A 13,384-nucleotide genomic window follows, 5' to 3' on the forward strand; every position below is an offset into this window, starting at 1 on the left:
GGCAAGTATATCTGGCCCATATTTAGTAGGTATAAAACAAAAATTTCCACTAAATTTCACATCTCTGCGAAATTTTGAAGTGTATAGCCTTATGATAGGGGTTTGGCGTTCAGCAGAAACTTGAGATCTGCTCAACTGTGCTTTTATGCGGGAGAGGTGCTCTTTGTAATTCAGTTTCCGTGTGATGTAATTGCAGCTTACATGGCATTCGACTGCTGAAAACCACACCATTTAAAATGCCGCGAGTGAATGTTGAAACATTCGGTTCTGATGAGTTGTTGCATCGGGCGCAACCGTCGGACGAGGTGGCCGAGTGGTTAAGGCGTTGGACTGCTAATCCAATGGGCTCTGCCCGCGTGGGTTCGAATCCCATCCTCGTCGCAAAAGGCGTCTGTTGGCATATTTTTTTTTACGAATATAACTGTTTATTTTGGCTTTTTAGATTGCGTTTCATTCTGAAAAGCGATTATCACTCTTATGACATGTTATGAAAGCATTGGTTACGCCTCGTGGTCATTTTAGCGAGCCTCAAACGACGCTACACACTTACAGTGCAGTTGCGGTTAGGCAGTGCTTTTCTAAAGAAAAAAAAAAAGCTGATCTATGATCTTCACGCAAGGCACCTCAAGCGGTGTAGCAGGGACGATTCTGCGAAGCATTTTTCGTTCTTGCAGGTTCAGTGGACAAGAGCCAGACGTACTACAAAACAGATGGCAGCACAAGGAAGCGCGAATGGCAACACTGAATCTAATATGGCTGCGCCCGTGCCCATGTCTTTTGCTTGCATGTCTGCGTGCATGGGTATAAAAAAAAGTTGTTGGTTCGCGTGTGCTACGTGACAACGTCATGCCGTGCGATTTTGGCTTTGTGGCTACTTTGTGTACGTCAGGTCTCCGCAAGTGATACTTGTATAGCGAGCAAACATGAAACGTTCGCGCAAAGTAAGAGGTGCAATGCGTGCAGGCGCACAGCCGCCAAAGTGTGGTGTTCAGATTTCGGGGTTGTCACGAAAGAAACGACGCAAGCTTGAGAGATCCGAAAAGAAGGTGCGGCGGCATGCATTTCACCTGAAGAACAAGGTATGCATACTCTAATGCTTCTCTGCAAACCATGTCAGCATCTGAAAACGTCGACGTAAACCAAGGCGGCTCTGCTATAAATGCTTGAACCTGTCGGGATCAGTGTTGAATGCACAGAATTAAGCATGGTATCGAAACTACGCAAGAAGCGGAAATGTGATTGTTTTGTTCTTTTTTGTTCTTATGCGTGCGTTCGTGCTGCTGGCGCACACAGCTTGTGTCAGGCTACATCTCTTGTTCCGCTTTTATGTACCCGCTCATCTGCCCCCCCCCCCCCCCCTCGCGCACACACACACACACACACACACACACACACACACACTTTCCCTCGTCCCTTTCTAGAGTGAACGAGATAGTTACCGTGCGGTTCTTTCCTAAAAAAATCTCCTTCCGGCTTCACTGGCCCTTTCATGCTTCTCATGCGTGGCTTTGGCTGTAACAAATTGATACTTCTTGAGCTGATCAGCAAATGGGAGCAATTAATGTAATACGTGCTTCCAGTTGTTTTTTTTGGACTATGTGCCATGTAGCTATTAGCTGCTCGAAAGCTATCGTAGGAAGAGGACAAGCATAATGTTGCAGTGTTTCTTTTTTTTTTTTCCGACACTCTTTATGTTCACTTTAGAGTGAAAAAGGAAACTAATTGATGCCATAGCTGAAAAGGGACATGAACCGATTAAAATGAGCCATTCTGAACTCAAACTGAAGGCACAGCGCACGAAGGACGGGACTAAGAAATAGACAAACACAGCGCTGTGTTTGTCTATTTCTTAGTCCCGTCCTTTGTGCGCTGTGCCTTCAGTTTGAACCATGTAGCGACCAGCCCAGACAAATACCCTATTGCAATCTGTTCTGAACTGCACATTTACGAATGGATTTACGACTGGATTTACAAACTGCATTTACAAATGGATGTGAGGGTTGGCACAGAAATGGTGCTTTAAAGTTATTTGGCTACATAGCTCCGAAGTCTAGCTGCTCACTTGTTCGAGGCAGGAACACTGGATATTGTGGGCGAATCTTGTTGCATGAGGTTCGACTATTTAGGAGTTGTAGCTGGCTCTAGGAAAGAACATGTAAATTCATTGCTTATGTACAGGAATATCAGTATTGTGTTGTTGAGCCCAAAGACAGGTGGAATCCTTATGCTGCGCCCACACATCAAACAAGCTAAAATGCTGAGGCATCTTTGCTCTGAGATCTCAGCCAAGGCATGTGAGAAATTCTGGCATCTAAATCAGCATCAAATGCGCACTGTGGTGGCATGACATTATGGATGGGTTTGGATCTCAAGAAGTGTGTGAAACAAGATGAAAGAGGAAAGTGTCACTTCTATAGTGCCAGTTGCATGTCATTGTCTTAGCCGTTTCCCAATAATGAGTGGCAGTCCATGTGTAGATATTTTACATGACCTCACGGGCACCAGGTTTCGTTGCTGGGGCTAGCTTCTGACACTGTACACGAGAACCAGTTGGTGATAAGTGTATTAGCAAAACGCCCAGGCTTTTACTGCACTTTCTGGTCCCAAAGACTGTGGCCACTACGACATCTGTCAAAGCTGTGTATATTCCCATGGTTCCTTGTTAATTGTAATTGTGGAGGACTTGTACTATGTATTTCACACTATAAAAGATGATGCGCAACACTCAGCTGAAAGCCTTGATATGTTGTCTTGCCCTAATGTTCACGCCTTTATAGTGTGTATCTTAATATCACTGCTGCTTATTAGAGATGACTGAATCCGAACAAAAATTCTGCTCCGTTCTAAATACCACGTTTAACTTTGGTTTGGACAAGAGCGACGAACACATATCCCGAGCCCATAGACTAGGCCGCTTTGTCCCGGACATATGTCGCCCTGTTTTGTGAAATTTCTGTCTTTTAAACTTAGGGAAACTATTTTTGCTTCATAAAACAAGTTAAAAGCTTCCAAGGTAACCGTAAGTGAAGATTTTTGCAAAGTGACAAGAAATATAAGAAAAAAAGCTTTTCAAGTTTGGTACTCAAAGCGGCAAAAAATTTTCAGTTCAGTATAACAAGCTTCATATCGGCAATAACTCTTATGTTTACATAGCGGACACAGAGAGCGTGTGCGAATTAAGACCATTCAGTGACAGCAGTCCAGCTGGGTCTTCGTGTGGCACTACCCACACTGACGCAGATACGTCTTTATCCTAACCAAAAACATGCTCCTATTGTCATCCGTTAAAATCTATCGTTTCTGTTCACAAACATCCGGAGTATTGTGAACAAACACCATGGTTTATCGTCCATCGTTGATGCATGATGTGCTGCCGACGTGGTGGTGTTAACGGATACTTGGCTTTCAAATGCTATCAGCAATACAGAATTGCTTGACTGTGAAAAAAAATTACACGATCTACCGCCAAGACCAGAATGCAAAACACGGAGGTGGGGTACTGATTGTCGTTGCCGATTACCTCGTATCAGACATCGTCATTGTCGCTACTGCCCTTGAAATGCTCTGTGTTCGCATAAGCCTCCGCTACCGAAGTGCATTATTCTACCGAACGCTTCACCATCTTTTTGCAGTGACTTACATTATGTATTGAATATTTTGGTTACATGATTCCCTTCACTGCCTTTATTTCGGTTAGGTGACTTTAACTTTCCCCAGATAGATTGGTCTCTTTCCAACTGTCAGAGATACTTCTGCAGTCAGCCAATCCTTTATGAACATATACATGCAGTTTAACCTTACATAGCTTGTTTCAGAGCACACAAGGTTTGGTTCTGGTTAGACTAACCTGTTACGCTTAATTCTAACCACTGCTCCTGATCTCCTACATCGTATAACTGACTTGCCCGGCTTGAGGGATCACTGCCTGATTCACTTCGAAATAACAACACAGACAACTAAGAAAGTTACCAGAATCAAGACAATTAGAGACTATTCAAGAGGTGACTACACATCAATTAACAGCAAACTAGCACTCTTCATAGAAAACTTCATGCCTACCTTCTTTGAGAGAGCTGTCGACCAAAATTGGTCTGTATTTAAGATTACAGTTGCATTGCTAGTCGCTAAGTACTTCCCAATACTCCGAATCTTTAAAAAATCCTGATCACCATGGTTCACCGTTACCATGAAATGACTTTGAATAAGAAGAAACGCTTCTTTCACCTTGAACAACTTGCAAACAGTGCAGAACGTTGGTCCATATACAGTGATGTTTTCCGAACTTATTGACTAGCTATCAAAGAAGCCAAGCGCGTCTTTTTAAATAACACACTGCCGTCACTCCTTTCCACTAATCCATCTAAGTTCTGGAACATTATCAGGCCCAGAGAATGAACTGTCATTCAGCTTTCTGTTAGTGCTGGGAATACTATAACAAGTGATCAATGTTGTACTGCCTTAAACCTCACCTTTGCAAAATTATTTTCTGATTGTTCTTTCGATGTGGCCCCAGAAGTGCTTAAGAGCGATTTCTTTCCGATGGACCCCATTGCTGTCGATTTTACTGGCATCATCATCATCATCGTCATCATCATCATTGTCATCAGCCTTACTACACCCACTGCAGTGCAAAAGCCTTTCTCATGTCTCTCCAATTAACCCTGTCCTTTGCCAGCTGCATCCACCCTTTGCCTGCAAATTTCTTAATCTCATCCGCCCACCTAACCTTCGGCCGCCCCCTGCTACGCTTACTTTCTCTTGGAATCCACTCCGTTACCCTTAAGGACCAGCGGTTTTCTTGCCTTCACATTACATGCCCTGCCCAAGCCCATTTCTTCCTCTTGATTTCGACTAGGATCTCGTTAACCCGCGTTTGTTCCCTCACCCACTCTGCCCGCTTCCGGTCTCTTAACGTTACATTTATCATTTTTCTTCCCATGGCTCACTGCGTTGTCCTTAACTTAAGCTGAACTCTTTTCGTTAGCCTCCATGTTTCTGCCCCGTAGGTGAGTACTGATAAGATACAGCTGTTGTACACTTTTCTCTTAAGGGAAATTGGTAAACTGCCATTCATAATCTGAGAGAACCTGCCATATGTGCTCCACGCCATTCTAATCCTTCTAGTTATTTCCCTCTCTTGATCCGGATCGGCTGTCACTACCTGCCCTAAGTAGTCCTTTACCACTTCCAGGCCCTCGCTGCTAATTGTGAACTGCAGAATCACTCAGGAGGTGAACTGCAAATCACGATCAATGAGTTAGAAAGGCAGAGCAGAATGCTGGGTCTAAATATTAACATGCAGAAAACTAAAGTAATGTTCAACAGTCTAGCAAGGGAACAGCAGTTTACAATTGGCAGCGAGGGCCTGGAAGTGGTACTGGCATATATGACATTAATCCAGGGCCTGAAGTTATCATCTAGTTGTGGTGTTGACAACATTATTTCGAAGTTTTTGAAGAACACTGCTGTTTATTCGAGCATATATTTAGCACACCTTTTCACCCAATCTGTCGCACACCCCACAATGCCGGCAGACTGGAAGGTAGCAAAGGTTGTTCCACTCTTCAAGCAAAGTAATTCGAATTCTTCGCTTAACTACAGACCTATTTGATTAACAAGTATTTGTAAACTTTTAGAGCACATTATGTATTCTAATCTCGTTTCTTTTCTGGAAAGTAACTCTTTCTTAAGTTCCTGTCAGCACAAGGTTTGAAAAAATTTTCTCGCGTGACTCAACACTTGTTTTTCACTAATATCTTAGCATTGTCTTTAGATAGTGGTGCACTAACCGACTGCATCTTTCTTTACTTTGCTAAGGCTTTTGATAAGGTATCGCATAACTTACTCCTTCTTAAAATAAGTTTCCTGAATATTGGCCCTAATCTTCTCAAATGTATTGAGTGTTTCTTGACTAACCGCACCCAGTTTCTATCAGCTAACGACTCTCTATCATTCTCATGTGCCATAACATCTGGTGTTCTCCAAGGTTTTGTTCTAGGTCCTTTGCTCTTTCTGATATATATTGATGACCCTCCGATTGGAATTGACGGTTCCCTTAAGCTTTCTGCTGATGACTATGTTCTTTTTCGTGCGATACATAACGCTAATGATAGTTCCCTCCTTCAGTCTGATCTTGATAACGTCTTTATTTGGTGTCAGCGATGGTCTATGGTTCTCAACACATCAAAGTGCTAAGCTATGTCCATCTCACGCCAATCTAACCCGTCCAAAATGTTTGATTACAAGATTAATGGAGTTTCACTAGAGTGCGTCTTGTCTTATAAATATCTTGGTGGGACCCCGCACAACTCACTAAACTAAACGAAACTTGGACTGACTAATCTCGCAGTTCGTAGAAACATTTCACACCTCAGTCTTTTCCACAGGATTTTCTTTCATAATGAGACACTAAAACAGGAATTTTTTTCTTCAGTCCCATCACACATATCACGTGTTGATCATCCGTATAAAGTTGCCATCCCTACTTGTAAAATGAATGCACTTTTTAATTCATTCTTTACGAAGACCAGCACTGAGTGGAACCACCTTTCCACCTCGTGTAACCTGCATTTAAGACGTGTCATCCTTTCAAGACACTTGTCACCTAGTGCATCGTCAACAAGCGTCTGCATCATGATTTTTACTTTTTACCTGTACTTTTTACTATGTGTATTTTTTTCCTTTTCCCCCACCCCTTTATAACGCTGTGCGGGCCCGAGGGTATTGCTATAAATAAATAACTTTAGTAAATAAGTTAAGGTAAAGCTTATATCACGAAAATAAGTCATCTGATGCAATGGATGCAATTTTTCACTCCATTAAATATTTCTTGTGTATGATCAGGCCGTATTCTAGAAAAGTATTGAGGTCTTGAAGGCAAATTTTATTATTCCTAGCTGTCAGAGTTTTTTGGGCCTTCTTTCAAGTGATTGGAAATTGAAGTTCTTCACTTTTATTGGATAGAAAGCTTAAAATGTTTGGGCTACACATGCAAAATTACAGCTTCAATTGTATAGAAGAAAGCTCCAAGAAAAGTTGTGTCTTTGCCTTCATTTCAGCAGGTCAGCAGATTGTTCAGCAGGAAGCTTCAGGTACTGTTTTAAGCCTCTTAAAGTCTTTTCTTTACCTCGTCAAGAGCTGAACCTGAACTGACCAAAGTATGTGAACCCAAAGGTAAACCTGGAAGGTTGTCATTTGGCTTGACAGTCATGTGGTTTGCCGGTGCTCAAGTGTTGCATACCTGCAAAGTATAAAACGAGCACTGTTCTCTCTATTGTTATTTTTAATCTTTTATTGTAGGGGATCATACAAAAAGAGATGGAGAGAATATGCCAGAAGCTCAACATCACACAAAAGCCAAGTGAACGCGAGCCACCTGGCAAAGGTCGTGTGCTGCCTAAAAAGGAGGAGGAGGAGGCTGCACTGAAGAAACCAACGAAGCATGTATGTTTTTGTTTTTGTTCTCCTATCATGTACCATGGATATGTCATTGTTGTTCTCTATGCTTACACCACTAGTATTTTTTACTATTACTACTCATTTTAATGCCACCAAAAAATTCTGTCCATTCACAAGAGTAGGGAGGTCTCATCGTTATCCCCTTATTTGAAAGGTTTTTGTTAATTACCACCCACCTTTATGGGTGTTTCATTCTTTTTTTTTTTTCTTAAAATCAGTCTCATGCAATTTGATAAGATTTGATGCAAAAAGTGTCTGTATTCAAAATGTATTCATTACTACAGGAATCAAGAATACCTCTAACCTGTTTTATGTGTGTTAGGAGTGGCTTTTGTAAAACCTGTGCAGGGACCAATCACATTGCTCCTATTGTGAAGAGAGCCGCAGCTGTGCTTGTTGGCACTCTTAAGTGGAGGTGGGCCTAAGCTTCTTTTCTTATCCCTTTTCACAGGAGCGTGAGGCAGTTCGCAGAAAAAATCTTCTCGATGACAATAAACAGGAAGACAGGGTAATTAAGGAAATGGAGAAGCGGTTGTTTCTCAACAAGAGAAAAAACAAAAATATGCCCAAGTCTTTCATAGATGAAGGTTTGGACTGTATCCTTTCTTACTTGCCATGGGTATGCCTGCATATATTCTTTGGTGCTTTGGTATGTGTGATATGATATGTTTGATTGATAGCGAGGTGCTGATGTGTTGAGCAAGTGAACCAATCAGCACAGATGTTTTGAAATGTCACTGATAAAGTATGCAGTGTTACAATACACTGAGACCCACACTGAGGTCAGTGGCGTATTGAGTTGTAGGCAGTAGCACACACTTGGAAACTAGGAAGAAAGAAGAAATGAATGCAACCACAAGCACTGACTAACAGTTACCTTTTATCGCCACAAGACTTCACAGTGTTACAATACACTGAGACCCACACTGAGGTCAGTGGCGTATTGAGTTGTAGGCAGTAGCACACACTTGGAAACTAGGAAGAAAGAAGAAATGAATGCAACCACAAGCACTGACTAACAGTTAATTTTTATCGCCACAAGACTTCACTTTTCTATGTATCCTGACAGTGACAAAAAAAAAATATTCTGTTTCATGCTCCTGTTTACAAGTATGTCGAATCACAAATGCTGGCAGTGTGCGTTAGTGCACTGAAATGCATGTAGGTTTCCTCCAGTGGAAAGCTTGAGAGATGCAGGCCATTGAATATGATGTCTATCACAGGCATTCTGCCCACGGCAGTTTCAAATGACCCAATAGCAACACAGGAATTATCACTTAGTGCATGCTCAGAGCTTCTTGTTGTCTGTCCTTTATAGCCTGGAATTAACTGCAGTGACTCTGTATTTAATGTCATCTTTCTTAAAAAAAACAAGCCTTCACTTGAACTTGTGCAGATATTCTAGAAGTTGTGGATCAGAAGTACCAGAAGAGTCATCAAGAGAGTGATGACGACGATAGCAATGTATATATGAACCCAGCCAAAAGAAAGAGAAAGCTGGAAGAGAGCAAGTCATTCAGTGACACAAAAAGGCAAAAGGGAAATTCAGGCAGTGGTTCCTCTGGTGGCGAAGCCAGTGAAGATGAGTTTAGTGACGACAACAGCAATGATTTTGATGATGATGACGAAGAATCTGCTGGGACAGCTTCAGCCAGGAATACACAGCTTAGTGCGAAATCTCGAAATAGTGATGAAAGTGATGAAAGTGATGAAGGCACTGACAGTGACATGAGTGGCGAGGAAATTGGTGAACATTGCAGTGATGAAGGAGATGACGAAGGAGAAAGTGGAGATTTTGATGAGGATGATTTCAGTGATGATGAGGGTAGTGCTGCTGAGGACAGTGGTGATGAATGCAGTTGCAGTGACGAAACCGCCACTGGTGCCAAGGCTCCTGATAAAATCGGGAAACAGGCTTTAAGTGAGAAGAGAAGGCCAGCTTCCCGTGACTCTGAAGAGAGCATGCTTTCTATTGGCAAGAAGGTTGCCAGACCAGTAGCCGCAAGAGAAGCTCGCAAAGCTGTTCCCAACAAGAAAAGCTCCAAGAGTACTCTGGAAGAGGGCATTGATTCTAGTTGTCTTGACGATGAAAGCGGCAGCTCTGAGGAAGAGGAAGCAACATCAAGTGTTTCAGAAATGCTTACTGAGAGGGGAACCTCAAAACCCAAGAAGCAAAGTGCCACGTCTTCAGATGGTATGTGGGAGGACATATATGGACGGTTACGTGACAAAGAAGGCAATGTAGTGTCACAGAAGTACATCCCTCCTGCCAAAAGGCTCCAGTGCATTGACCTCAGCTCAACGAAGAAGGAAGAGCTTGCCAGGCTCAAGAAGCAAGTGAAAGGGCTGCTTAACAGGTGTGTGTATTTGTTTTATCTTTTTCTAGGGCCCTGGATCAATAATTGAGTGCAGTCAAGGCAGGCAACGCCACTGATGCTGCATGAACATTGAATTGAGTTTTTACTCCACCACAGTGAAATGTACAGGACTACAAAAGAAAGCGGTTAGGAAGACAGGAAAATGACTTTTAATGTACACGCTTTGAGCACAACTTGCCTTAAGCTGTCGTTTCGTGGGATTAACCATAATAATGGATTAACCATAATAATGCCCAATAACTTTTTATTTTGTCAGATTTACTGTGGATAAACAGAAATGTGTCGACAATGATAAGCAAACCTTACTTTTTCCTCACTAGGCTTAGTGAAGCTACCGTACAGCCCATAGGAATGGAGATGGAAGAGCTGTACAAGAAGCACAGCAACAATGGTATGCCTTTACATTACTGTGATGTGGCTTCTCACTGTAGTGAAGATATGGTGCCCTACTGCTCATTTCAGATGTTAACTCAACATTGAACCTGTGCCTTTGCGAGTCGGTCATTGCTCCTTTTCGGACCCCTGAGCGCCTTGTCATGGAACACGCCATGCTAGTTGCATACCTGCACTGCAATGTGGGAACGGAAGTAGGTTAGTTGCCATTTTGAACTTGCACAGCTGGCAGTGCGCCTTTTACTAGGTATTTTCTTGTGAGCATTTTTGTTTTTTTAGCGTAGTCACATCTTTATTTGTTAACTGTACTCCATATAATACATCAGGTGCAACGCTGTCAAAGCTAGCGCTCTTGTTTGCGCTGCCTATATCCACGATCAAAAAGTAGCATGTTCCTTGTCGTGAGTGAAAATAACAAATGCTTTGCTTGCAAGCTTATTACATGATAAATTTGCCATTAGCTTGATCAAATGTGCTCTTATTGCTGACGACACGCCATTGCTTTTTCGTGCCTTAGACTACTCAGCCACAAAACCAGCACAGAGTAACACGCCTCTCAAATTTTTCATGTAGACCTGTTCTGCACCTTTCACAGTGTTGCACCTGATGTAAGAAATGGAATATAGTAGCATCTGGTCACAAATTTAGATCAGTGCAATTCAGTTTCATTCACTTCTTTATAAGCATCGTTCATATACAGGGTGTCCCAGCTAACTTTAGCCAAGGTTTAAAAATATGCCGCTGCACTGTAAGACGACGCGACCAAATGCATGCTGCTGTCTATTGTATGTATAGGAGGATACAACTTAAAAAAACAGCAGTTGTTAACACTGGGCCACGGTCCGCGGCGAACTGTATTACTCTGCTAGCCAGTCACAAAAGTAAACGAAATCATTATTTTAATGTTTGGCGTTGTTAAACAAGCCAGGTAAGAAAATTCTAGAGCTTATAACATTTTTCTCGTGATTAGCTTATTGTTTAGGTGAAAGAGAAGTTTTAACAACGGCCTACGTTTTTGTCGTGGAGGAATTCTGTGCATCGGTCCTAAATGTGGGCGGAGCTTCACTGCAGACTTAAAGGGGCTCTGAAACGCCTTCCGAGGAGAGCACATTAACTCACTTAATCACTGCACTGTGTTGCCATGAAAACCAGAGCCCCAATAATACTCTTCTACACGCAGCAGACGACCCACAATCACGCGTCAAAGTTGGCGAGCCCTTCCTGGCGACTTTTTCATGCTTGCACCTACCTCCGTCCCCCGCATCTGTGTAGACAAGGTGATAGGTGGCCATTGGTTAGATACTTTCAGACGTCAGGCAGCTACCGTGGCCGCGGCCAACAAGCCGCTTAGCTCCGACGGGTCGGGAAGCTCCGCTCGCAGAGAGGGGTCAATGAAGGAGCGCCTATCTTCCAGTGTGCAAAAAGTGACGAGAGGAGAGGGAAAGGCGTGAAGACGCTGAAATTCAAATTTTAGCTACAGATAACTCAGCTTCTACAAAGCGCACGTAAAAAATTCTTGCTGGACACTATTCGTAAAGCGGCGTGCTTCAATATCCCAGGCGTGCCGCAACTTTATTAGAGCCCTCTGCACAGCCCCTTTAAGTTGTATTTGACTATAGCAAGTCACACTATTTTTGTATTGTGCTTAATTGCATAATTAGTCGAGATCAATTAACCAACTTCGCAACCAATGAAGATAGGCGAAAAAGTCCAATGAGAAAGTTGTAGAACGGTCCGCGAAACGTCCGATTGAACAGTTTCTAACTTTCCATCTATTAAGTATCGGCTTCTTTTTTTTTCTCTCTGCAGATGCCTGCGAAATACAAAAAAATATCACATGACATGTCCACTTACACGCTGCGATTGCAGTGCTCTCAAACATTCCGCCTAGGAACGAACAGATCATTTAGCCGGTGTGCAGCTGCTTAAAAAAGATACAGGGCTGCGACGCAAGCACTGGCTGCTTGATTTACGCGAGCGCAAGCGATAAGGACTGTGTCTGATTGTCGCTATCAAGCGCCCCAAGGGAAGCATACCGCTGGCCTGTATCGCACAGCCAGCTGCTGTGTCGCTGCCCTGTCCCCTTTTAAGCGGCAGCACACCGGGCTAAATGATCTGGTTGTTCCTACACGGAATGTTTCAGAGCACTGCAATCGCGGCGCTCAAGAGGGCATGTCACGTGGTATTTTTTGTATTTCGCGGGCATCTACAATGAGCAAACAAAAGCCAATACGTAATAGATGGAAAATTAGAAACTGGTCATTTGGACGTTTCGCGGACCGTTCTACAACTTTCTGATCGGACTTTTTCGCCTGTCTTTGTTGCTTGCAAAGTTGCTTACTTAATCTCGACTAATTATGCAATTAAGCACAATACAAAAATAGTGTGACTTGTTACATGAAGCATGCATTTGGTCGTGTCGTCTCAAAGTGCCTCGGCGTATTTTTAAACCCTGGCTAAAGTTAGCTGGAACACCCTGTAGGTAGGGTATCTTCCACCCCAGCAATTTTCTTCGTTTATCATTTTCAATCAGAGATCTTTTAAATGTTCTAAATGTTTAATTGTTAAATGTTGACTTTTGTCAAAGATGTTTGAATTACAGTTTCAATGAAGATTGTGGATCAATTAAGTTGTGGGACTCCAGATTGAGTTCTAAGTTGTTGCCTTCAGCAATTTTACATTTGATTTCCATAAAAGCCTATTATTTGGGATGCAGACACATATAGGATATGTGAACAGATAAAAAAAAAAGCAATCCCACTAATCTAGTGCGCTGTGAATATAAATGTTTTGTTATTAGGTGCACAGATACTCCAAGACATGGCTGAGAAGTTCAACGAGCTATATGAGCAGCAGCAAGGCTGCAATTCAGGGAAAGAGATCGACAACTGTGCCCTGTTTATATCATACCTTTTTGTGTTCAAGGTACCTGCAATTTTTTTGTTGCTTGTTTAGAAGTGTATTTTCTGCCATACAAGATGCAGGAACTGAGTTTTTTTCACACTATCCAATGCATATGGGACACTAATTTTCTGCCTTTCTAAACTAATTCTCAGCTTCATATCACAGCTTAGAAATCTGAAGCTTCTAATGGTTGTAAAATTGATTTGTTCGGGAGACCCTCGAATTTTGATCAAACCTCCCAATGTATAGAC

General features: G+C 42.5%; 1 protein-coding gene and 1 non-coding gene across 2 annotated transcripts in view; both read left to right on the forward strand.

Moving 5' to 3' along the window:
- Positions 1-299: 299 nt before the first annotated feature.
- Positions 300-381, forward strand: TRNAS-GCU (transfer RNA serine (anticodon GCU)). Its single transcript has one exon. It is a non-coding gene; the product is annotated as a tRNA-Ser (tRNA).
- A 359-nt stretch (positions 382-740) lies between these two features.
- The window catches only part of LOC144125681 (nucleolar MIF4G domain-containing protein 1), a 33,161-nt gene continuing 20,517 nt past the window's right edge, over positions 741-13,384 (forward strand). The window contains exons 1-7 of the mRNA XM_077659273.1: positions 741-1,079; positions 7,300-7,443; positions 7,910-8,054; positions 8,855-9,815; positions 10,157-10,227; positions 10,299-10,427; positions 13,030-13,154. Of these exons, the coding sequence (XP_077515399.1) occupies positions 924-1,079; positions 7,300-7,443; positions 7,910-8,054; positions 8,855-9,815; positions 10,157-10,227; positions 10,299-10,427; positions 13,030-13,154 (1,731 nt within the window). The 5' untranslated portion in view covers positions 741-923. The remainder of the gene's footprint in view (positions 1,080-7,299; positions 7,444-7,909; positions 8,055-8,854; positions 9,816-10,156; positions 10,228-10,298; positions 10,428-13,029; positions 13,155-13,384) is intronic.

Source organism: Amblyomma americanum, chromosome 3 (genome assembly GCF_052857255.1).
Source record: "Amblyomma americanum isolate KBUSLIRL-KWMA chromosome 3, ASM5285725v1, whole genome shotgun sequence".
NCBI lineage: Eukaryota > Metazoa > Arthropoda > Arachnida > Ixodida > Ixodidae > Amblyomma > Amblyomma americanum.